This window comes from Lepus europaeus, unplaced genomic scaffold (assembly GCF_033115175.1).
Source record: "Lepus europaeus isolate LE1 unplaced genomic scaffold, mLepTim1.pri SCAFFOLD_3_1, whole genome shotgun sequence".
In the NCBI taxonomy this organism is placed as follows: Eukaryota; Metazoa; Chordata; class Mammalia; order Lagomorpha; family Leporidae; genus Lepus; species Lepus europaeus.
In genome coordinates this window covers 125,523-151,302 of record NW_026909276.1, presented here as the reverse complement: position 1 = coordinate 151,302, position 25,780 = coordinate 125,523, and the positions used below count along the sequence as shown (strand labels likewise).

Genomic DNA, 25,780 nt, shown 5'->3' with positions numbered 1-25,780 from the left:
CAGGTCAAATAACCACTTCTCTAAGTCTTTAAACAAATAGCTGCAAATATCTAGTTCCTCTAACTTTTTATTCTACTAGAACTGAGGATCTGAAGGTTTTAAAAGGTGAAAAATTGAATACCCCTAAAGAGGGAACAGTCTGAGGCAAAAATTGTAGATCTTTCAATATGTTTTATGTGTACACACAATTGTGTGTATTACTCTGTATATATTTACATGCATATTCACAAGATGCCCTGCAGTGTAGTTCAAAAGGCCTTTATCAAAAATCAGTTTCTAATATAGGCCCTAGAGTTCATACCACCTGTACAGGAAACAAATGTGCATATATTCACATATTGTAAGCCTTATCAACAAAAAACATTTCTATTAACACTAGGTTAAATAGGTTAACTGTTTCTTCTATTATCAATCAGTGATGTAATTAGAACATTTCTAATACTGAGAATCAAAATAATGAAAAAAATACAACTGAGTCTTAAATTCACAAGAAAAAAGATACTAAGTATGGCAAACATGAACAAAGTTGAAATTCCAGAGTAGGGAAAATATCAAAACTTTATAAATCTCTTGGGATGCAGTTTAATTACCGCATCACTAGAAAAATAGACTCATCAAATTAACAGCACTGCTATGGATTCTCTCAACATTTCAACCCATATGTTTATCTTTTTCCTCTTTTGTTTCCAGCTGGAGGTTTCTTCAACTGAAGGAGTTGTCCTCCTGTTCCAAAACCTGCAGAGGCAGGATTGGACGCCCCAAATGTCAAACCAGCTGATGCCGTGATGCCAGGATTGCTGAAGGTAAACCCAGATGTACTTGAGCTGCCAAAGCCTTATGATTAGGGAAGAAAATATTCATATCAGAAGTTAAATCACAGAAACAAATACAAAAACTGGGCTGAGTGGTACAATTCTATCTGAAAGAATACATAATTTGTAAGACCAGCAAGTAACTCAGCTTTCTGAATTTCTAACATGGAATTTTATAGGCAAATAGTTTAGCCAGCAATCAAGTGGCACCTTGAAAGACAGAAGTTTAGTGATGTAGGCCAGAAGAGATACATTAGTACAATAAATCTGCAACAAACTTCAAGTTACCAGGAGCTTTGCTGTTAAACATATCAAGGCACCTTCCTCCTCAGCCCTATGGAAAGATCTTAGCAACACCCAGAAGACACTCTCATGACATCCTGGACCCAGTCCTGCAACCCCAGGTCCTCGAAGAAAGCCTCAGCTTACAAGGCTCTGGACAGAGGACACAAAGAGCAGCACTTTCTGTTTTGAATTCATAAAAGCCCTTGCAAAACTAAGATCAAATCCTACTTATGCAGTATTTAGATTATAATCCTGGTATCACTGAATTCTGTTTTCTTACTCTGCTGGAGATGTTGGTTTTCATTTAATATTAATTCTCTAAATTTAAACATATCTTAATTATTACATCATCATTTCAGACATGCTACTTATCCTTAAACATTGCACATTAAAATAAGCTGTTATCTAAAAATAGAACAAATGCAAGCAGAGACAGAATCTGGAATTTTCTCCTAGAGGAGTCAAAAGACAGTGCCTATTTCAAAAATAAACAAGGAACTCAACCATCACTTGTAAGGTTGTAGAATTCTTAAAGCCAGAGGAACTTGTAGTTGAAGAGTATCTCTTTGGAATAGAAAAGGTTCTCCTTCATCAGTAATGATAAAATCTTGGTTAAATGTTCATCATTATGGGTTCATTTTTCCAATAAGGAAGAAAACATTGAACCGTGAAGCTAATCACTGGGTTCAAAATGAATCTCTACTAGTTAAGAGAAGATACAAAAACTGTATGATTATGTAGGTTTGCATGCTTCATCTAGGAAATATAAACTGAAGTAGGAATCTTTTTGAGTTACTGGAATAATAACACTTATACTTTCAAATAAAATAACTTGAAACTTTAAATTTGCCTGAAATTCAGGCAGAAAAACACAAACCTGCACTAAGACTTCCTGAGGGCTTATTTGTTGTTCCAAATCCAAATGTTGAGGCCCCTGTGGTGCTGCATCCAAAACCAGAGCTAGTTCCAAATCCTAGTGGAAGGGTAATAGAGAAATATACAATGGTACATAAAACACAGGTTAAAGGATGCTTACAAATAAGATCAAATTTATCAAAGGCATAATAAATACAGTGTTGAACAACATGACTTCATTAAGGAAATCTATTTGTCCTGTTGCATAAGACTTCTGTAAGAACAAGATTAATTTTGAAGTAACACATAAGTATTTAAACTAAGTTTATGACCCTTCAGTAATTTTTAAAGAAGGCCATATAAAAATAAGACGATAATAGCAGTGCTTCTTCTAAATGTGAAATTTTATTGAACATTCAAGAATGATTTTTGAAAAAATTATAAACAGATCTACTTGAGGAGTATTTCATTTTACAAAACAAAGATTCACTAGGTTAATTAATAAACATGACATGTACAGCAAGGTACAATAGAAACATACAAAAGGTAATTTTATTCCGCTCTTTACTAAACCATTTTTGGCTAATCAAAAATCTTTACCATTGAAAAACTGCATAACCACATATGGTCAATTTCTTTTAAATTATTCAATAACAGTAGATTCCCACTACACTACCAGCCAATGCAACAATGAAATATTGGGTTTGAGGTGTTATGTCTTTCCTCTTAACAGATTTTCACAATTGGAAAAAAACCCTAAGTATTTTTCATCACATAGAGTTCATAAATATAATTCTCAGTGCTTGATGACTGGTATCCAAGATGCTCTTGAAATAAAGGTGAAATTCATTTTAGAATGTTGCTTTACAACAGCTTATATAAAATTACTGAGTTTGTTGGTCATAGCCTGTTACTGAGGAATACATGGCAAACTGGATTACAGATTGCGAGAGTTATACTGTCTGCCATGATTCTTGTAACTCTTAGTGAAGAGCAAACTCTATAATAAATAACCAAAATACTTTATATGCTTCCTTCTTCTTTTAGTAGAAATAAATAAGAAAGTCTTACTCATCCTGCTATAAGGTGCTTGGCAAAACATAACCAACTCTCAATTATCCATACCAAAGGATTGTGAATGTATTTGTATTTAGCAGGGTGTTTTCTGCAGAGGACTTACATTACCAATTATAGTTAACTTTGAAGCTATTAAAATAAGCTTAATTACTTATAGATACAAGTATAGATATAGGCAAATAGGCCAAAAATACTTAGACATGGACAGAAGGTGTTTAATTTATAATAAAATCATTTCCCCATTTAACATGCTTATTTTCAGAGAAAAAAATATGATTATCCATGGAACAGTTTGGATTCCAAACTAATATTAAGACTAACACTTTTTATACTTTTAATTACACTTGTTAAAACTAATTCTCAAGTTCATATTTCAGTATATTGCTTTGAAAAGAAGAATATCCCTACCACTTATTTTTTAATACTTTTTATATTTACTATTCATAGAAGGAATGATCCTTTCAAGTTTGAAATCTAATATGAGAAAGCAATGACTATGCTTAGAGAATCATTTTTGCAAGATGGGAACTTAACTTTCCAAAATAGCGGCAGATCCTCTTAGAAATATTTTTAAAGCCTAGTATCAATTCAAGTGTACTAGTAGTTCAATGAAATATTAGAAAAGTTAAAGTGTACTTCCAAGGCTTGAAGAACCTAAGCCACTTGATTGCAAGCCAGTGTCAATACCTGAGTCGAATGGCATTCCAAAACTAACTGCCAGAGATAGTTGTGGTCCTGGTATAAAAACAAATGGGGGGGGGGAACAAATTTGCCTTACTCTTTCAAGATTAAAGTTTCTTTATGAAATTATTTTAAATGAACAGTGATTACTTTTAACAAACTCCATTTATTAAAACTGTTTTCAGGATATCTCTCCAGACTAATCTGTCCCAAATGATTTACCTAACCAGTAAAAAAAAAAAGTTAATTAACTTTTTCAGAACTAGACGTTAAAAGAGACTTACCACAGTGAAAGATATTAGTTAAACCTACTAAATAATTTGAAATCTTTAATGTATCATAAATTCTATTTGTTTTAGATTTACTTCTAGACTTATTTTAGATCTCCCCACTTGTTTCCTGAGTAAAATCTCCCCACTTGTTTCCTGAGTAAAACTATTTGGTGCAATCAGTAAAGGGGTTTACTTTAAAAAAACAAAACAACAACAACAACAACAACAAAAAACCTTCTTAGTTGTTAGAGTCAAGTCTCAATTGATCAAAAGAGACTGAGACTAACATGGGAAAACTATCATGTTACTTCATAAGAGTTAATACCCAAAAAACTAGGCAGCAATTTTTTATAAAATATAAATGATAAATGCAATAAATAGATAAAAACAAGACAATGTTTTATTTTATTAAATTTATTGTTCATTTTAAAGCAAACCAATTACACAGTAACATTACAATTCCAACTTGTTCACAAAAAGTGATAATTGAGTTCTCTTCTTAAGCTCTGCTAACATTACACCACTTATCACCTGATTAAATAAGATAGATAATGAACATTTACAAAGGCACCACTGTATACCTTGACAGATTCAATACATTCAATATTTCAATTCAGAACTTTCTTCCCAACATTTTGGAAAATGTATTTAGATGCAAAATGATTAGCCATCCTTTTCCCATTGATACTTTAAAGATTTTGGCTGAGTTTGTTTGGCAAGAATAGCATCAAACTTACTAGCCTCTCTTTCTATCACCTATTTTTTTTAAACTAAGTAGAATACAAAAACCTAAAAATCTCTCATTTGATAAATAATTTATGAAAATTAATAAATTTCATAGTACAATCTTCAGTCTTGTCTTTTTCAAGCACAGTGATCAGTGCATCTCAAAATTGAGGGAAAACATAATATGCATATTAAAATTTAAATTTGCAAAGAAATCAAAGCCTTCAAGTTGTCCAATGAAGAATGAGGTTTATATATTCAAATGGTAGTGTAAAATTATAATAAAACATTAGAAAAAACTGAGGAACTACATTCTACTACACTGGGACAGAAACTGGACTTTTCAAATAGCTTCTACCCAGAAAGTAAAGGGCAATAACTAATAGCAGCCAGAGTTCGTATACTATTATCAAAATAAAAATAAGGAAATTAAAAAAGGATTTATATTTTTATATCCAGTTTGAGGTCAATTTGAGAATAAAATATCTGCCTAGCAGCTCTTTTGTAAAATGTTACCATAGGAAAAAGAAACTAAGCATATTACTTTCTTACTTCTAACAAAAAGATTTTAAAAACACACATCCAGTTTCTTTAACATTGAGAGACTTAAGTGTTACATTTTAATAGGAGGCACTGCTGGTGGAAGACCCAAAAGAATAATCCACACCACAGCCCTCAGCCTTCTAAGTCATAAGAGTTTACTCAAATAGCATGTTTTTGTTGTGTGTGGGTCTGTTTTAAAAGAACAACAGAACATAATTTCTCTAATCATCAATCTTCAGGATATAGGTAACCAAGAACTCATTATCTAGTAATCATAAGACTTTCCATTGCACAACAGATACATAATTTGAATTTTGTACCTTCACACAAATTCTGAAGGCAATATCATTTATAAAACTAGTAGGCAAATGTATAACATTTTTAAATAGTAAATACTCATGATAAATATCTCTAATGCCAAAGTATTACCATATATTACACTCTGGCCACCATATCTATTAGTTTCATGGTTAGAAAGCAGAATCTATGGCCAGCGCCGTGGCTCACTAGGCTAATCCTCTGCCTTGCGGCACCAGCACACAGGGTTCTAGTCCCGGTCGGGGCACCGATCCTGTCCCGGTTGCCCCTCTTCCAGGCCAGCTCTCTGCTGTGGCCAGGGAGTGCAGTGGAGGATGGCCCAAGTGCTTGGGCCCTGCACCCCATGGGAGACCAGGAGAAGCACCTGGCTCCTGCCATCAGATCAGCACGGTGCGCCGGCCACAGCGTGCTACCGCGGCGGCCATTGGAGGGTGAACCAATGGCAAAAGGAAGACCTTTCTCTCTGTCTCTCTCTCACTGTCCACTCTGTCTGTCAAAAAAAAAAAAAAAAAAAGAAAAGAAAGCAGAATCTAAACCCTTCAGGCAAAGTTACCTAAACAATTCAAGAAGTCTGCTATGAAATCTTCATGAATTCAATGAGAGGCTTAGTTCCATAAATAAAAACAAGTCAGTAGTAACAGATACCAATGATTGCCAGTGAAATCTTCATGTAGAGTAACATTTTACAAAAGTTACCATGTGATATGTTCACACAAAACAAAAATCAAGTTTAGCTCTGTAATTTATATTTACCAAAATAAATTCTACTTTTTGAAAAGTAAAACTGTATTCACAGGAAAAGGACTGAAGTGCTAAAATTTTTATAATTTTCCATGATCACTCAAAATGACTAATGTAATTAGTATGGTTAACTCCTAAATCATATTTTAAGGTGATGATTTAAAAAAAAAGAAAACCAAAAAATGCCTTTTGCCCAGACTGAAAAATTTTACTTATTCTGATTTAATGGGGGAATGTTCCTTTGGTTATTAAATACACAAAATCACAGAACCACAAGAAACTGAGAAAAAATACTTAAGGTTTCCTATTTCCTACATCTTAAATGTCCAAACCTACACTAAAGCTACAAAAGAGGAATTCCTAACAAATGTCTAGGCTCTCCTTTTTTTTTTTTTTTTTTTGGACAGGCAGAGTAGACAGTGAGAGGGAGAGACAGAGAGAAAGGTCTTCCTTTTGCCATTGGTTCACCCTCCAATGGCCGCCACGGATGGTGTGCTGCAGCCGGTGCACCACGCCGATCCGATGGCAGGAGCCAGGTGCTTCTCCTGGTCTCCCATGGGGTGCAGGGCCCAAGGACTTGGGCCATCTTCCACTGCACTCACTGGCCACAGCAGAGAGCTGGCCTGGAAGAGGGGCAACCGGGACAGAATCCGGTTAGGCTCTCCTTTAAAACAGCAGCCAAGTCACATGAGAAAAGTCTTACTATGTAAACATCAACAACTTTAACCTAAGTGTTGAAACACAGTAGCAAAACTCAATCCCAAAACAATGATCCAAAAAAAAAAAAAAAAAAAAAACAAAGAAAGAAGGAAAGAAAAGTAAAGAGCAAGAAAGAAAAAGAAAAAATCTAAAAACTTATCCTAAATCTTAAGGAAGCATGGGAAGCTCTGGTGGAAATGTGTACTCAAGCTCTGCCAGAACAGAAATGATACCTGCATGACATTCATTTCATACACAAGGTTTTTCAACAATTCTCTCCAGTATTTAGGTCCATTCCTCCACCTCCAAGAAAGACTATATAGAAACCACCTTCAGAAGGTAGCAGTCTAAGAAACTAGCTGATCTATGCCCATATTTACATAAACACAGTCAAGAATCTATACACCCATAAAAGCAAAAAACTGAAATCTGTACAAGCCCACAGTGAAGTGTATAAGTAATGTACAATATCTAGCTTCTTATAGATGGTATAAAACTTATAATTAGCACTTTAAAAAGATTTCATGTTACAGAGCATAAGGGATAACTCACTGAATACAAAACAATGCAATAAATAGGGACACTGTTAGCCTGTTTGCCCAGCAGTAATTTGTGAAATCATTACATATGTATATAACAGAACTCATAAATCTCACATTCATGATGATAATTAAAGACTAAAATGCTAAAGATTCTGACTGGGGAGGCAGAAAGAAATGGTCTACAGAGCATAAGAGACCTTTTAAGAACAAAGTGGAAAAGGGAAGACAATGCAAAATTGTTATCACTATTGGTTAATGTCTCAGTTCTAAAAATATTGTACATTACTTTTACACTTCACTGTGGACTTGTACAGATTTCAGTTTTTTGCTTTTATGTGTGATTAGATTCCAAATGAAAACACTGTAAGATTCTTAGACTGATAAATCACAACCTGCTGCTTGGTTAGAAAACCCTTATGTGGACTTCAAAAACTGCAAAGAACACTAAAAGCAATCAAAATTTCCCCTGGCAAAAAAGGCTTGGCAGAAGTCAGACAAAGCACATGAGCAAAAGGGCTCCTTGGCTTGATGACTCTGAGTTAAGTTAATGTTCTCGACAATCGTAGAGGTCAAAGACCAAATCTAGGTTGTTTACCTTTCTATCCTCTCAAGCATAGCACATATTAGGAACTCTTATTTATAGAATGAACATATATTATCACATGTCCATGATCCCAAAATACATGAAAGTCCACAACTTCTCAAGACTGCCTACATAAGAAAGTAAAACAAACAAACAAAAAAACAGGTCGCTTTGCTTCAAGTTTACTTATTTACCATACTCATTTACAGTGAACATTTTAGGTAACTGACTTTTTTCAAGTTTTATTTACTACAGTGGAAATCAACTATACTTAAAGAATACTTAACCACACCCACACTTATCTTAGCTACTTCTTTAGGATTAATACTGGCTCTAAAATGAAAACTGGTACTATGATTGGTTTGATTAGCTGGTTAAATAATCATGAGAACAAATGGTTGTATCACAGGATTGATTCTTCAGAGGAATCAAACTCATGACTTTTCCCCTCTATAACTTGAGATTGCAACCCTATACTACAGCCAACTCAAAGGCTTCTAGACAGTGCTTATGTGAACCACCAGTCACTAGGGTCCAGCCATGGATTATGGCTGGTTTGGCATAAATCCATCAATTCTTTTTTGTTTTTTTTGACAGGCAGAGTTAGATGGTGAGAGAGAGAGAGAGACAGAGAGAAAGGTCCTCCTTCCATTAGTTCACCCCCAAATGGCCGCCATGGCCGTTGCGCTGCGCCAATCCCAAGCCAGGAGCCAGGTGCTTCCTCCTGGTCTCCCATGCGGGTGCAGGGCCCAAGGACCTGGGCCATCCTCCACTGCCTTCCGGGGCCACAGCAGAGAGCTGGACTGGAAGAGGAGCAACCGGGACAGAACCAGCGCCCCAACCGGGACTAGAACCCAGAGTACTGGTGCTGCAGGGGGAGGATTAGCCTAGTGAGCTGCAGCGCCCGCCAATCCATCAACTCTTTATGGACAGCAAGTCGATTCTGTCATCTCCAAATGTGAAGAATAATTTTCTAAACTGCCAATAGGGAAATCCAGATTGCTTCCCTAATAAAAGCAGCCTAAATGCAATCTAAATACATACTTTCTCCCTTTTTGCGTACTATAATTTCCTACTGGACTCTATGGAACTCTCAGAAAAAACATATACTATAGCATAACCAATAAGCATCACTCAAAAATTTAGGAATGATGAAACAAAAATCTATATCCATTAAGGCTATCCTTTTCTATGATAAGTCTCAAGCCTGATAAAAGGTACTGGATGAGTAAGATGACAAGGCATAAGCTTGGAAATACCTCAGGAAATACTATAGAACTAGACCTCAAAAATGTTCCTCTGATTAGAAGTGGAATTACACAGGTGACTAAAAGGTTCTGCTTTCTAGTATTTCACTAAATATTTTCAGCTCCCACATCTCAAAATATCTTGTTTCTGCTCTTGCTACCGGTCTGTTTTGAGAAGGTACAAACAACTTTAGCATGCGTCTTCAAATTATTAAGAGAGCCTGTATATTCTGTTTTCGGTCAACACACAAACAAACCTACTGATCTTCAACGTACTTTCAGTCAATAAAAACCTACTACATCCTGAAAGAGGGTACTTTGCAATTTTTATATTTGAAGGAAATGAGAATGCACCATCTATCAGTATCATACATGAAAAATGCAATGTTTGGACTGATGATCTCTGACTTTAAAACAATAAATGATACAATCACAATTTTAGAATCTGATATTCTTAAATGTAATTCAGTAGTGAAACACCATATTCTAAAGGGCATTTATAGCAATACAGCAAATAACATTTAGTTCACAATATTCAATATCTAATTGATATATAATTATTGCTAAACTGCCCTGTGTTTTTTTTTAGGTATGTTTCTAATTGTGTCCATCACAATTTCTAGACTGTATTGGAATCTCTATTCATAGAAATTTTTTCAGTGCTCACACAAAAGGAAGACTTATGAAAATGCACATAAATGTTCTGCATTTGAATGGTAAGAAGCTATAACTTGAATGCATTCACACCTGTAGCAGGCTGTTGCTGCTGTGTAAGTGTTGCAGCCATGATAACAGCTGCTGCATTTGGCATGGTGCCGAAAGGGGTGGGTCCAGTAGTAACTCTGGGTGCATTCTGCCACTTCTTGGCTTCTGCTCGCTTGGCTTCAAACACATCTACTGCATCTCCCAAGAACATTTTCCTGTAGCCAAGGTACTGTTCTTTAAGCACCTAAAGGAAAGCAAAAATAAGTAAGTACATAAACAACAACAATAGCAAAAAATGGCCAATCAAGCTCTCTGTTGACTTTTATAATATAACTATGAAATAAGTTACCAAAGACAGAAAAGACACTGTCAATATTATATGAACAAAGTTCATAGTTCCAGAGCAGGAAGAATCACAGGTTCATAAAGAGGTCTGGTTTATACAAGGCAATATCTGCCTTGATTAAAGTATTAGTAAGAATTATTCTATTTTAAACCAGAATTGTTAAATACTTTATTTAGCCTAATTTAGACAAGTTTCATGAAACTTTTTTTCAAGAGATACAGTGGTTTCATATTTCCTACCTTTCTTAGGAGAAACCTATAATTAAAAGCTATTTTATCCTTTGATATGGATGTCAGTATTTGATGTTTTAGCTCCAAATTTTGCTACCATTATAATAAACTAAGTGGGCTTGCCATGGACTGAAAACCAAGGAAAGTGTGGAGTCAAAAACAGGATATACAATGTAAGAAAAAAAAATCTAAAACATATTGTTCTGTCTCAAATCCATTCTACCTTCTCCTGTGCAATTCCATGCCACAGTCATATACTGTTTGGCATCAGTATCCCACCCATTTTAATTTTAGCTCCACTTCACATAATGGGAAATAAAGAACTACTTCACTGACTCGAAAAATAAACCATTAAAAAGACCTGATACCAGCCATGATTATTATAACTAGTTGCTAAAATTAACAAATTTGTTAATGTTACTGAGGTCTGGCTGTCTAAACAGATTATCTAGTGAGAAACAAAACAAAAAAAATTTCCTGTGAGTTTTTTTTTTTTTTTTTTTATTAAACTTTTATTTAATGAATATAAATTTCCAAAGTATAGCTTGTGGGTTACAATGGCTTCCCCCCTCCCATAACTTCCCTCCCGCCCGCAACCCTCCCCCCTCCCGCTCCCTTTCCCCTTCCATTCATGTAAAGATTCATTTTCAATTCTCTTTGTATACAGAAGATCAATTTAGTATATATTAGGTAAAGGTTTCAACATTTTGCCCATATAGCAACATCGAGTGAAAAAACTACCATTGGATTACTAATTATAGCATTAAATAGCAATGTACAGCACATTAAAGACAGAGATCCTACATAATTTTTTTTTCAAAATAATTAATTTTCTATGCCATTTCCATTTTAACACCAGGTTGTTTTTTTTTTTCATTTCCAATTCTCTTTATATACAGAAGATCACTTCAGTATATAATTAGCAAAGACCTCATCAGTCTGCGCCCACACAGAAACGCAAAGTATAAAAATACTGTTTCAGTACCAGTCATAGCATCACTTGGCTTTAGACGACACATTAGGGACAGATCCCGCATGGGGTGTAAGTACACAGTGACTCCTGTTGCTGACTTAACAATTTGACACTCCTGTTCATGGCGTCAGTAATCTCCCTAGGCTCTAGTCATGAGTTGCCAGGGCTATGGAAGCCTTTAGAGTTCGCTGACTTTGGTCTTATTCCAATAGGGTCATAGTCAAAGTGGAGGTTCTCTCCTCCCTTCGGAGAAGGGTATCTCCTTCTTTGATGGCCCCGTTCTTTCCACTGGGATCTCACTCACAGAGATCATTCATTTAGGTCTTTTTTTTTTTCCCATGATATCTTGGCTTTCCATGCCTGCTATACTCTCATGGGCTCTTCAGCCAGATCTGAATGCCTTGAGGGCTGATTCTGAGGCCGGAGTGTTGTTTAGGACATCTGCCATCCTATGAGTCTGCTGTGTATCCCACTTCCCATGTTGGATCTTTCTCTCCCTTTTTGATTCTATCAGTTAGTATTAGCAGATACTTGTCTTGTTTGTGTGATCTCTTTGACTCTTAGACCTATCAGAGCTATCAATTGTGAGCTGAAATTGATCACTTGGACTAGTGCGATGGCATTGGTACATGCCATCTTGATGGAATTGTGTTGGAATCCCCTGCACATTTCTAACTCCACCATTTGCGGCCAGTCCGATTGAGCATGTTCCAAATTGTTCATCTCCTCCCTCTCTTTTTCCACTCTTAGATTTAACAGGGATCACTTTTCAGTTAAAATTTAAACACCTGAGAATAATTGTGTGTTAATTACTGAGTTCAACCAATAGTACTAGAACAACAACAACAACAACAAATACTAAAAAGGATAAAGTATTACATTGTACATCTAAAGTCAGGACAGGAGCTGATCAGTTCATTGTTGCTTATAGTGTCCATTTCACTTAACAGGTTTCCTCTTTGGCGCTCAGTTGTCATCGATCAGGGAAAACAAATGATATTTTTCTCTTTGGGACTGGCTTAATTCACTCAGCATGATGTTTTCCAGATTGCTCCATCTTGTTGCAAATGACTGGGTTTTGTTGTTTCTTACTGCTGTATAGTATTCTATGGAGTACATGTCCCATAATTTCTTTATCCAGTCTACTGTTGATGGGCATTTGGGTTGGTTCCAGGTCTTAGCTATTGTGAATTGAGCTGCAATAAACATTAATGTGCAGATGGATTTTTTATTTGTCAAATTAAATTCCTTTGGGTAAATTCCAAGGAGTGGGATGGCTGGGTTGTATGGTAGGGTTATGTTCAGGTTTCTGAGGAATCTCCAGACAGACTTCCATAGTGGCTTAACCAGTTTGCATTCCCACCAACAGTGGGTTAGTGTCCCTTTTTCCCCACATCCTCTCCAGCATCTGTTGTTGGTAGATTTCTGAATGTGAGCTATTCTCACCGGGGTGAGATGGAACCTCATTGTGGTTTTGATTTGCATTTCTCTGATTGCTAGTGATCTTGAACATTTTTTCATGTGTCTGTTGGCCATTTGGGTTTCCTCTTTCGAAAAATGTCTATTGAGGTCCTTGGCCCATTTCTTAAGTGGGTTGTTTGTTTTGTTGTTGTGGATTTTCTTGATTTCTTTGTAGATTCTGGTTATCAATCCTTTATCTGTAGTATAGTTTGCGAATATTTTTTCCCATTCTGTTGGTTGCCTCTTTTAAGTTTTTTTATTCATTTATTTGAGAGGCACAGTTACAGACAGAGGAGGGAGAGAGAGAGCGGTCTTCCATCCTCTGTGCAGATCGGATCGCCGCAGCTCTGGCCATTGCAGCCATCTGGGGAGTGAGCCAGCGGATGGAAGACCTCTCTCTCTGTCTCTATCTCTCTCTCTGTAACTCTGCCTATCAAATAAATAAAATAAAAATCTTTAAAAAAAAAAAAGGATTTAAAAAAGATTTAAAAAAATCTTAAAAAAAAGGTTCACTGCCCACATAGCCATATTGGCTGGAGCTGGGCCAATTTGAAGCCTGGAGCCAGGAGCTTCCTCCAGGTCTCCTACCTACATGGTGCAGTGGCCCAAGCACTTGGGTCATCATTCACTGCTTTTGCAGGCCATAAGCAGTGAGCTGGATCATAAGAGGAGCAGCCTGGTCACAAACCAGCACCCATATGGAGGCTTAGTCTACTGTGCCACAGCGCAGGCCCCGAAGTTTCTTTTAAAAAGGGACAAGCCTAGAACTTAGTTTGCAGGGCTGGTGCTGTGGCACAGGGGGTTAAAGCCATGATGCTCCGGCATCCCATATGGGTGCTGGTTCTAGTCCTCGCTGCTCCTCTTCCGATCTAGCTCTCTGTTATGGCCTGGGATAGTAGAAGATGGCCCAAGTTTTTGGGCCTCTGCATCAATGTGGGAGATCTGGAAGAAGCTCCTGGTTCCTGGTTTCAGATCAGCACAGCTCCAGCTATTGTGGTCATCTCGGGAGTGAACCAGCGGATGGAAGACCTCTCTCTCTCTGTCTCTACCTCTCTCTGTAACTCTGTCTTTCAAATAAATAAAATAGATCTTAAAATAAAAAGAATTCAGTTTGCTTACTAAATTGAGGTGAAAACAAATGGTAACATTAAATCTGATCACAGAATATCTTTGATTCTTGAGAAGGTATTAACAAAAATTAGGTCAAAATTTCATGTTAAATTTATTCAACATAATCTAAGATTGTTTTATGGGACTCTCAACCTCATGATTTTACAGTTACTTACATTACCAAAAAATGGTATTTTTTAAACCAAGAAGAGAGTATCATTGGATAAACATGTGCATTTACACATTTATACCTGCAATTTACTTTAAAATACTTCAGGAGAACCAAGGCATCCCTGGGTGAAGAATGGATAAAACAGACTCAGCAGGGTCTTGATAATGGTTGAAGTTAGGCACCTGGGCATTCATTACAATAGTGTTCTACTTTTGTGTATATTTGAAAACCATCACAATAGAAATTAAGGAGGAAAAATATTCACACAGCAGACTTCAAAGGGCCAACAGAGAATCATCTCTAACAACTGGAAAATTAAAGTACCATTTATTAGACTAAATTTTCCAGAAAATCTGATAAAAATCCCTCCTTTAAAACAATTATTTTAAAGCAGAAGGTCTAAAGTGTGCACTATCATTTCAAAAATGGTGTCATTTAACTTTTTAAAAAAATTTAAATTCTATTTAAAAGCTTAGTTGAATTAAAAAACTTTTTAAATGGAAGATTAAAAGTGAAACTATCAGGCCGGCGCCGCGGCTCACTAGGCTAATCCTCCGCCTTGCGGCGCCGGCACACCGGGTTCTAGTCCCGGTCGGGGCACCGATCCTGTCCCGGTTGCCCCTCTTCCAGGCCAGCTCTCTGCTGTGGCCAGGGAGTGCAGTGGAGGATGGCCCAAGTGCTTGGGCCCTGCACCCCATGGGAGACCAGGAGAAGCACCTGGCTCCTGCCATCGGATCAGCGCGGTGCGCCAGCCGCAGCGCGCTACCGCGGCGGCCATTGGAGGGTGAACCAATGGCAAAAGGAAGACCTTTCTCTCTGTCTCTCTCTCACTATCCACTCTGCCTGTCAAAAATAAAAAAAATAAAAAAAAAAAAAGTGAAACTATCGATAATCTTGATTTAACTAGATTTATTTTAATTCAGGTTTGGCTACTTTGAATTTTAAAGTTATCTGTTAGAAGTCTACATAATTCTGGGGCTGCCACTGTGGCTCAGCGGGCTAACGCCCTGGCCTGAGGCGCCGACATCCCATATGGGCGCTGGTTCTATTACCAGTTGCCCCTCTTCGGATCCAGCTCTCTGCTATGGCCTGGGATAGCAATGGAAGATGGCCCAGGTCCTTGGGCCCCTGCACCCATGAGGGAGACCTGAAGGAAGCTCCTGGCTCCTGGCTCCTGGCTTCGGATCAGCACAGCTCCGGCCGTTGCGGCCATTTAGGGAGTGAGCCAGCGGATGGAAGACCTCTCTCTGTGTCTCTGTCTCTCTCTGTAACTCTGCCTGTCAAATAAATAAAATAAAAATCTTTAAAAAAAAGAAGGAAGTCTACATAATTCTATGAATTTCATCACTAATTTATTTTATTTACATTAATAACTTTGCATGTAGGTGCCTTAAATTCTCCAATTAAAAGATACAGAATGACTTTAAGGAATAAAAGAACAAGACCCATCTATTTGCTGCCTACAAAAAAAAAAGAAAAAAACCTTATCAACAAAGATACACACATACTGAAAGAGAAAGGATGGAAAAAATATTTCATGTTACTGGAAAACAAAAATGAGCATGTATAGCCATCTAAATGTCAGAAAAAATACACATGAACACAAAAACTCTCAACAGAGACAAAGAAGGACAATTTATAATGACTAAGGGAACATGTGACTATAGTAAATGTATATTTACAAAATGCCAGGGCACCTTGCTATTTAAAACTAATGCTAATAGATAAAAAGAGAGACAGAGTTCAATGCTATGATATTGGAGGACTTCAACACCCCACTTTCATCACTGGACAGATCAACTAGAAAAATAATAAACAAAGAAACAGAGATAATCTAAACTATGGACTAAAAGGACCTAATTAATATCTACAGAACATTCCACACCACAGCTGCAAAATACACATTCTTTTCAGCAGTGCATGGAACTTTGTCTAAAATAAACTATATGATAGGACATAAAGTAAGTCTCAACAAATTCAAAAATAATTGAAATCATAGCACTATCATTTCTTTTTTTTTTTATTTTTGACAGGCAGAGTGGACAGTGAGAGAGAGAGACAGAGAGAAAGGTCTTCCTTTTGCCGTTGGTTCACCCTCCAATGGCCGCCGCGGTAGCGCACTGCGGCCGGCGCACCGCGCTGTTCCGATGGCAGGAGCCAGGTGCTTATCCTGGTCTCCCATGGGGTGCAGAGCCCAAACACTTGGGCTATCCTCCACTGCACTCCCTGGCCACAGCAGAGAGCTGGCCTGGAAGAGGGGCAACCGGGACAGGATTGGTGCCCCGACCGGGACTAGAACCTGGTGTGCTGGCGCCGCAAGGCGGAGGATTAGCCTGTTGAGCCACGGCGCCGGCCAAGAAACTAGAAAATATACAGCAACATGGAGACTGAAGAACATGCTCCTGAATGAACATGGGGTCATAGAAGAAATCAAAGGGAAATTAAAAAAAAATCCTAGAAGTAAATGAAGATGATGACACACATGTCAAATCTTATGGGATACAGCAAAAGCAGTGTTAAGAGAGAAATTTATAGAAATTAGTGCCCACATCAAGAGATTAGAAAGCCATCAAATAAATGATCTAACAATGCATCTTAAGGACCTAGAAAAAATAACAACAAACCAAATCCAAAATTAGTTGGATGAAAGAATTAATTAAAATTAGAAAGCAAATAGATAAAATTTAAAAAATACAAAATATCAGTGAAATGAAGAACCAATTTTGAAAAAGAAAAAAAAATGATGTACCATTAGTCCAACTAATCAAAGAAATGAAGATGTAAATTAATAAGAGATGAAAAAGGAGATGTTACAACAGATAACACAGAAATAAAGGAATAATCAGGAATTACTACAAACAGCTATATGCCAACAAATTGGAAAATCAAGAAGCAATGTATAGATTTCAGGACTCATAAAACCTACCAAAACTGACTCATAAAGACAAAGAAAACCTAGACAGACCAATGAAAAAGGAGGAGATTGAATCAGTAATAAAAAATAACTACACATGTCATGATGCTCTGAAATATAAGTCCTTACACCAGGATGGTGCTCTCTGACCCTGAGTGGGCCTGAGCATTAAAGGGAGGAATGTGGTAGAGGATTTCCTGAGGTGAAATAGAAAAAATCCTATCCTAGGAATGATCAACATCTGATTGCAATGTAACTAGGATTCTGCTTGCTGGCACAAAGTGATGATGATAACACTTGCCATACAACATATAGCTCAGTATATGTGTAGAAAAAAAAATATTAGCAACCATGTATGTATGCACAGTATTGTATGTGAAATTAGAATATCCAATGAAATGTATTTGTGTAGCTAAATATGGGAGAAAAAGAAACTAAAATGATATATGAGAAAATGTCCCTCTTTGGGGCACAGGCTTTGGATAAAAATCCAACTGGAGGGGGCCGGCACTGTGACATAGCAGGTAAAGCCACTGTCTGCAGTGCCAGCAACCCTTATGGGCACCAGTTCAAGTCCCGGCTACTCCACTGCCAATCCATCTCTCTGCTATGGTCTGGAAAAGTAGTAGAAGATAGCCCAAGTCCTTGGGCCCCTGCCCACTGCATGGGAGACCCGGAAGAATGTTTCTGGCTCCTGGCTTCGAATTGGCCCAACTCTGCCCAATGCAGCTATCTGGGGAGTGAACCAGTGGAAAGAAGACCTCTCTCTCTCTGCCTCTGCCTCTATGTAACTCTGCCTTTCAAATAAATAAAATAAATGTTTAAAAAAATCCAACTGGACCTTATGCTGACATAACAGTAATAATAATAAAAGACTGCTTCCTGCCTTGATGACTCATCTATGTTCAAATACCACTGCAATCCACTCATAATTTATCACTAGAAGGGAATTTAAATTGGGCCCAAACAGAGTGGCACAGTGGGCTAAGCCACCCCTTGGGGCACCTGCATCCCACATTAGTGTGGTGGCTCCTGTCCCAGCTGCTCTGCTTCTCATCCAGCTTTCTGCTGATGTACGTTAGAGATAGCAGATGTTGGCTGAAGCATCTGAGCCCTTGCCAATCATGTCAAAGACCCAGAAAGACTTCCAAGCTCCTAGCTAGGTCCTCACCCAGCCACAGTAGCTGCAGGCATTTGGGGACTGAAACAGTAACTGGAAAATCTTTCTGCCACTCTGCCCTTCAAAGAGATGATAATAAATGAACTATTTTACAAAAGAAATATAGACAGATCGAGAAACTTAAAAATAAATTCATGATTAACTTCACTATTAACAACTCAATTTTGATAGTGTGGTATTCTTAATTTCATATATGAAATAAAAAGTAAAAGATTTGCTGTATCCTTGTAAGGAGTTAAGCAAGGAGGCAGAAACAGAGAGAGAGAGAGAGAGAGAGAGAGAGAGAGAGAGAGAGAGAGAGAGAGAACAAGAGAGAGAGAGAGAGAGAGAGGTCTTCCATCTGCTGGTTCACTCCTCAGATGGCTGCAATGGCCAGAAGCTACACTGATCCAAAGCCAGGAGCCAGGAGCTCCTTCTGGATTTCTGAGGAGGGTGCAAGGGCCCAAGGACTTGAGCCATCTTCCACTGCTTTCCCAGGGCATGGCAGAGAGCTGCATTGGAAGTGGAGCAGCCAGGACTTGAACCAGCACCTATATACGATGCTAGCACCACAGCCCTGGCCCCAACTGCATTTTTTAAAAGATAGCAACTGATATAAATAAGGGCTTCAAAAATTTACTTCAAAAAACGTATATTTTCCATAAATGTCTGGTAGAAATTAAACTTGTATTAGTGTATTTATATAGTTTGTTAAATAGTATAATTATATTTTAACTTATGTGTCAAAATCTCTCAAGCCATTGGGTGCAAATAGTTAACTCCATAGTTGGTGAAATTTTTATTACCTATTAAAAGCACCCTACCTGGGCCAGAACAATTCATTGTAAGTGAGTAGTTTAATGTCCAATAGCCCTTTATCTGGGTCAACAGTTATAGATAGGGCTTTCCAATTTCTTTGTATGGTTGCACCCAACCCCTCCTGGCCATCAGCTTAAAATTGCCCTGGCACAGCAGCTTAGCATGCTGTGCCACAACACCAGCCCCTCTGTTCCTTTAGTAACTCTTAGTATGTACCAAGTGTTCAAAATAGTACCCAATCTCTTTATTGCATGGTCTTTGAGCAGTACTTAATGCCATCATTTTGGTTCACTCTCCCCTCCAAAGTGTTTAAAACTATTAAAAAGGATTAAGCATGACAAATTTTCCTGACTAGAAAAAAATAATTGGTAGGATTGTCTTCAAAACATAATCTGCCTGGAATATATATGTAAAAGAAAAAAGGGTGGGGATAGGGAATAAACATGCCCAGAGAACTGTCATCCAAAAACAATAGTTTTGAAGTAAACATGCAAGGTATTGACATTTGTTATGTCACCTGCTCCAGCACCCCTGTAGATAATGGAAAACAAAGTAGATGTGCTCCAGTTAGTAACAAAGTCTTCCCATCCAAACAATTGAGGTAAAACAGCCATTCCTGAGCTAGCCATCACATATTTTATCTTTCTAAATAATATATATTTTTAAAGTAGAACTGTAGAATTAGACTTAAATAGAATAAATTTGTTTAAAAATCCAAAACGAGGGGCCGGCACTGTGGCATAATGGAGAAAGCCTCCTCCTGAAGTGCCAGCATCCCATATGGGTGACAGTTCAAGTCCTGGCTGCTCCACTTCTGATCCAGCTCCCTGCTAATGCACTTGAGAAAGTAGTGTAAGATGGCAAGTACTTGTACCCCTGCGTGTATATGAAGAAGCTCTTGGCTCCTGTCTTCAGCCTGGCCCAGCCCTGGTCACTGCAGCCATTTTGGAAGTGAACCAGTGGATGGAATCTCTCTCTCTCTCTCTCTCTCTGTCGCTCTCTCTTTCTGCCTCTCAAATAAATAAATCTTTAAAACATTCTCAAATCCAATAATAGATTTTGATATTTACATTAATTTTATTCTATCAGTCAGCCTATCTGACACCTGACCCCTGCCTCATATATAGCTGAGGTCTGTCCCTTTACATGAGTAGTAAGGTATTCACTGCCTTATTGCATTTCCACAGTGAGAGGGAAGAACCAAAGAGAATGCCCCACAATAAAGCACTTTAGGGTGATCGCTGATAGATAACATGGTGAGTGCAATACTGACAGAAGCTTCCCACTGGGTGAATGGGAAGACTAGTTAAGGGCATCCAGAGTTCCAGAGGAAGGGGATACTTTGGTTCTTTTCACATCACTAAGAACAAAGGGCCCAGGACCACCCAACAGAAAGAACAGAACTTCATAATGCCCTCAGCCTTTCAGCAATAATACATCTATTGATCCTGAAACTTCATAAATATATCTGGAAGACATGTGGAGGAAAGCAGGCTGAGTCACCCGAAAAGGAGCCATAGAAGGGCAGTTCCAGTTGTCTGATAGCTGAAGGGACCACCATGGATGTCTTCAAGTGACTTCAGACTGCTGTCGCCAGTGGTTTGACTTGATGTCTGAAGATTTCCACTCTATGTGTACTACATACTCTGTGATCAACACTTGGGCCTCAATTAAAGTCATATTACGACATGACTCAGTCTTGCACAATAACAATTTTTTTAAAAATTTATTTATTTGAAAGGCAGAGTTAGAGAGAAGGAGAGAAAGAGAGATCTCCTTTCTGCTTCATTCCCAAATGGCCACAATGGCTAGCGCGAGGCCAGGTCAAAGCTAGGAGCCAAGATTTCATCTGGGTGTGCCATGTGTGTGCATGGGCCCAAAGACTTGGGCCATCCTCTGCTGCTCTCAGGGAGCTGGATTGGAAGTGGAGCAGCCAGGACTCTAACCAGCACCCACATGGGATGCCAATGTTTCAGGCAGTGACTTTACCTGCTATGCCACAGCACTGGCCCTCACAATAACAATCTTAATGATATCCATGTGAAGGACATAGGTGAAGTCACTTTTAAACAAGAGGGTGGAGAACAAAAGGGGAATACTAAGAAGACGGGCCAAGACACAGGGAAGGTTGGGGCAGAGAAGAATCACCCTGGAGAGGATTGTGCAGTATTGTGGAGGGAGCTGCTTAACACAAAGGCTTTTCTCCTACAAGCATGATGCTGAGATGTTGAGCCCCTCACTTGGTGGCATGAGTGGCTGGCATAGCACAGGTGTTGAGACTCTAGGGTCCCCAAGAGAACCCTAGCCCTATCCCATGCACTGGATCTGAACTTCCCAAAGAGCAGTTAGCATCCTTGGCAAGGAGGTGTAGCCTTATGGAACTTCCCCAAACTTCCCAAAACTGCTGCTGTGCTCTCACACCTTTTACCACCACTTCAACCACTTCTTTCCAACTGAGCCTCCTACTCATTTTACACTTTGCTTCCTTAGGAAAAGAGTGTCCTGAAAAAGGAGACATTTGCCGGTGCTGCAGCTTAATAGGCTAATCCTCTGCCTGTGCGCTGGCACACTGGGTTCTAGTCCTGGTCAGGGGACTGGATTCTGTCTCGGTTGCTCCTCTTCCAGTCCAGCTCTCTGCTGTGGCCCAGGAGTACAGTGGAGGATGGCCCAAGCGCTTGGGCCCTGCACTCACATGGGAGACCAGGAGAAGCACCTGGCTCCTGGCTTCAGATCAGCATGGTGTGCCGGCCTCAGCATGCAGGGCATAGTGGCCACTGGGGAGTGAACCAACGGAAAAAGGAAGACCTTTCTCTCTGTCTCTGTCTCACTGTCCACTCTGCCTGTCAAAAAAAAAAAAAAAAGAAAGAAAGAAAAGAAAAAGAAAAAGGAGGGATTCCCCCAGAAACTTAGGCCTCTAATGTGGTTCCTCCACCCCTTACCCCTGGAATGCAGCAAGCAGAAGGAAGGCAATGGAGGGCACGGGACAGTTTGAGGCAAGAAGTGAATTTCAGCAGCTTCAATGAGCAAGAGGCACAGTACAACTCCTGACTGTGACTGTGACTGTCTATGAGTCAGAGACAAGGAGCAAGAGTGTAGAGGGCAATGGGACTGTGGCACCCATAGAGGGTAGAGATTCCTGCTGTGTGTTACAAGAAAGGAGAGGGATGACTTGCAAGGGCAGGGAGGAGGTGCATGTTTTACAGCTCACTGAGTATTTGGCCATCTATTACGAAGCGGGTTTGAAAATTGGCTCCTGGTTTAAAGAGACTTTGGAAAGCAGCACTGAAAATGCAACACACTGTACACAAAGGGACCTCCAGAAGACTGTCTCTGCAGGCCAGAAGGTGATGGTGTGGTTTATTCAAAGTCCTAAAAAAAGTAAAGAAGAAAATTGCAAACCAAAATACTGTATTAAGTGATTATGTATTTCAAAAATGATACATAGACAAACCTTCCCAGAAAAACAGGTCAAGGTGTTTATCACCACTCGCTATTCCTGCCTTATATAAATACTAAAGAAAATTCTTCAAGTAAAAGGAAGAGAATGGTAACTGAATAAGGAAATCATGTGAAAGTAGGAAGTTCATCAGCACATGTGCATACAGTGTCAAATTCAAACCACTAATATCAAGGTAATATCAATTGCATTAGTATAAATGTTAAAAGACAAAACAATGAAAAACAACTATGGCAGCAATACTTTCTGAATGATATAAAAACACAAAATGTGACATCAAAACATAGATCGTTGGAGGAGAAGAAGTAAAGGGATAGTTTATATGAATTACCAAAATTAAGGGTATCAACTTTTTAAAGGAATTATTTATCTATTTGGAAGGCAGAGTGACACACACAGGGAGAGGCCTTCCAACTGCTGGATCCCTCTCAAAATGCCTAAAATAGTTGGGTGTGGGCAAGGTCAAAGTCACGAGCAAGAAACTCAATTCTGGTATTCCAGGTGGATGGCAGGGGCCCAAGTAGCTGGCCACCTATTGCTGCCTTGCCAGTCACCTTATCAGGAACCTATAGCTGGGACTTGAGCTGGCACTCAGATCTGAGACGCCAGCATCACAGGCAGTGGTTTAACCTGCTGTATCACAATGCTGGCATCAGATTAAAACAGCATGTTATGAGATGTTTTATATAAGCAGAAGTGCAACTACTAGGAAGAAATCTATGAGAGATCTCTTAAAATTCAAGGCAATATGTATTTTCAAAAAAACATGGGAATATTTTAAAATAATTTTCACCAAAATAACCTAACCTTTTAATTCCAATGTTTTTGAAACATCCTCATAGACAACCAAAAGCTTTTTGGGGGCTGGCATTATGGTGTAGTGGTTAAAGCTGCTGCCTGCAGTGACAGCATCCCACATGGGCACCTGCTCAAGACCTGGCAGCTCCACTTCTGATCCAGCTCTCTGTTATGGCCTGGGAAAGCAGTAGAAGATGGCCCAAGTGTTTGGGCCCCTGCACCCATGTGGGAGATCTAGAAGAAGCTTCTGGCTTCTGGCTTCTGGCTTCAGATCAGCTCAGCTCTGGCCATTGCAGCCATTTGGGGAATGAGCCAGCGGGTAGAAGACCTCCCTCTCTCTTTCTCTTTCTCTTTCTCTCTCTCTCTCTCTCTGCCTCTCTGTAACTCTGCCTTTCAAATAAATTAATAAATCTTTTTTGAAAAAGCTTCTTTAAAATATTCAAAATATTCGATACAAAGTAATCAAGTCACAAAGGACATAGAAATGAGAAGAAAAAGTTGAATAAATTTACAAAACAAGAAATGTTAGTAAAATCTTAGTAATAAATCCTTTTTTTAGTGAACAGTTCTCTTTTTTAAATATTTATTTATTTTAAAGTCAGACCTACAGAGAAAGAGGGAGAGACCAAGAGAGAGAGGTCTCCCATCTGTTGGTTCACTCTCCAGATAGCCACAAAGGCCCAGGGCTAGGCCAGACCAAAATGAGGAGCTAGGAGCCTCTTCCAGGTCTCCCATGCAGGTGGCAGGAGTCCAAACACTTGGACCATCTTCCACTGCTTTTCCCAGACTATTAGAAGGGAGCTGGCTAGGAAGCAGAGCAGCCAGGATACAAACCAGTACCTACATTTGATGCTGGCATCACTGGTGGCACCTTTACCCACCAGGCTCAATTCTGGCCTGAGCAATAAATTTTTAACTATTAATAATTTTTTGGAAAGTAAATGAGTTAAATTTTCAAAACAAAAGCCATGGAGTGGATGCATGAATAAAACAAAACTAAGATATGACTATATGTTGGATACAAGAGACTCATTCACTCTAAATCATACTGACAGAATGAAAATGAAAAGACAGAAACACAGTTCAATTGAACAATGTATGAGAACAAATGGGTCTAACAGAAATATACAAAACCTCCATCCAAAAGCAGCAAAATGAAAATTCATCTAATGTGCACATGGAATATATGTGGTCACACATTAGGTCACAAAGCTAGTCTTTTCCTTTCTTTCTTTCTTTCTTTTTTTTTTTGTTGGACAGGCAGAGTGGACAGTGAGAGAGAGAGAGAGAGAGAGAGAGAGAGAGAGAGACAGAGAGAAAGGTCTTCCTTTTGTTGTTGGTTCACCCTCCAAAGGCTGCCATGGCCGGCAAGCTGCAGCCGGCACACCGCGCTGATCCGAAGCCAGGAGCCAGGTGCTTCCCCTAGTCTCCCATGGGGTGCAGGGCCCAAGGACTTGAGCCATCCTCCACTGCACTCCTGGGCCACAGCAGAGAGCTGGCCTGGAAGAGGGGCAACTGGGACAGAATCTGGTGCCCTGACCGGGACTAGAACCAGTGTGCCAGCGCCGCAGGCAGAGGATTAGCCTATTGAGCCATGGCACCGGCCCACAAAGCTAGTCTTAAAAATATAAGACTAATATTATGTCAAATATAATTTCAAATCAGTGACATGAAAATAGAAACCATTACAGGTAGTTTATAAAATTTATAAATATGTGGGAATAAAGCAATATGCTCTTAACAACTATTGGTTCAAAAAACACTTAAAAATGAAGTTAAAAATATCTTGAGGCATGGCCGGCACCGTGGCTCAACAGGCTAATCCTCCGCCTAGCGGAGCCGGCACACCGGGTTCTAGTCCTCGTTGGGGCGCTGGATTCTGTCCCGGTTGCCCCTCTTCCAGGCCAGCTCTCTGCTCTGGCCCGGGAGTGTAGGGGAGGATGGCCCAAGTGTTTGGGCCCTGCACCCCCATGGGAGACCAAGATAAGCACCTGGCTCCTGGCTTCGGATCAGCGCGGCCTTTGGAGGGTGAACCAATGGCAAAGGAAGACCTTTCTCTCTGTCTCCCTCTCTCACTGTCCACTCTGCCTGTCAAAAATTAAAAAAAAAAAAAAAAGAAACAAAACATAAAAAAGCTTATAGAATGCAGCAAAACATATCACAACATCACTCCAACATAAAAGATCTGGAGGCCAGATCTAAGCTTACACCTGTAGTGCCAGAATCCTATATGGGCACCAGTTCGGGTCTGGCTG

At 39.0% G+C, this 25,780-nt stretch overlaps 1 protein-coding gene across 1 annotated transcript in view; it reads right to left on the bottom strand.

The window, feature by feature from the left end:
* Positions 1-540: 540 nt before the first annotated feature.
* Positions 541-25,780, bottom strand: part of LOC133755299 (nucleoporin p58/p45-like) — a 36,738-nt gene continuing 11,498 nt past the window's right edge. The window contains exons 5-7 of the mRNA XM_062185456.1: positions 10,129-10,330; positions 1,975-2,070; positions 541-834 (exon numbers count right to left, since the gene is read on the bottom strand). Of these exons, the coding sequence (XP_062041440.1) occupies positions 665-834; positions 1,975-2,070; positions 10,129-10,297 (435 nt within the window). The 5' untranslated portion in view covers positions 10,298-10,330 and the 3' untranslated portion in view covers positions 541-664. The remainder of the gene's footprint in view (positions 835-1,974; positions 2,071-10,128; positions 10,331-25,780) is intronic.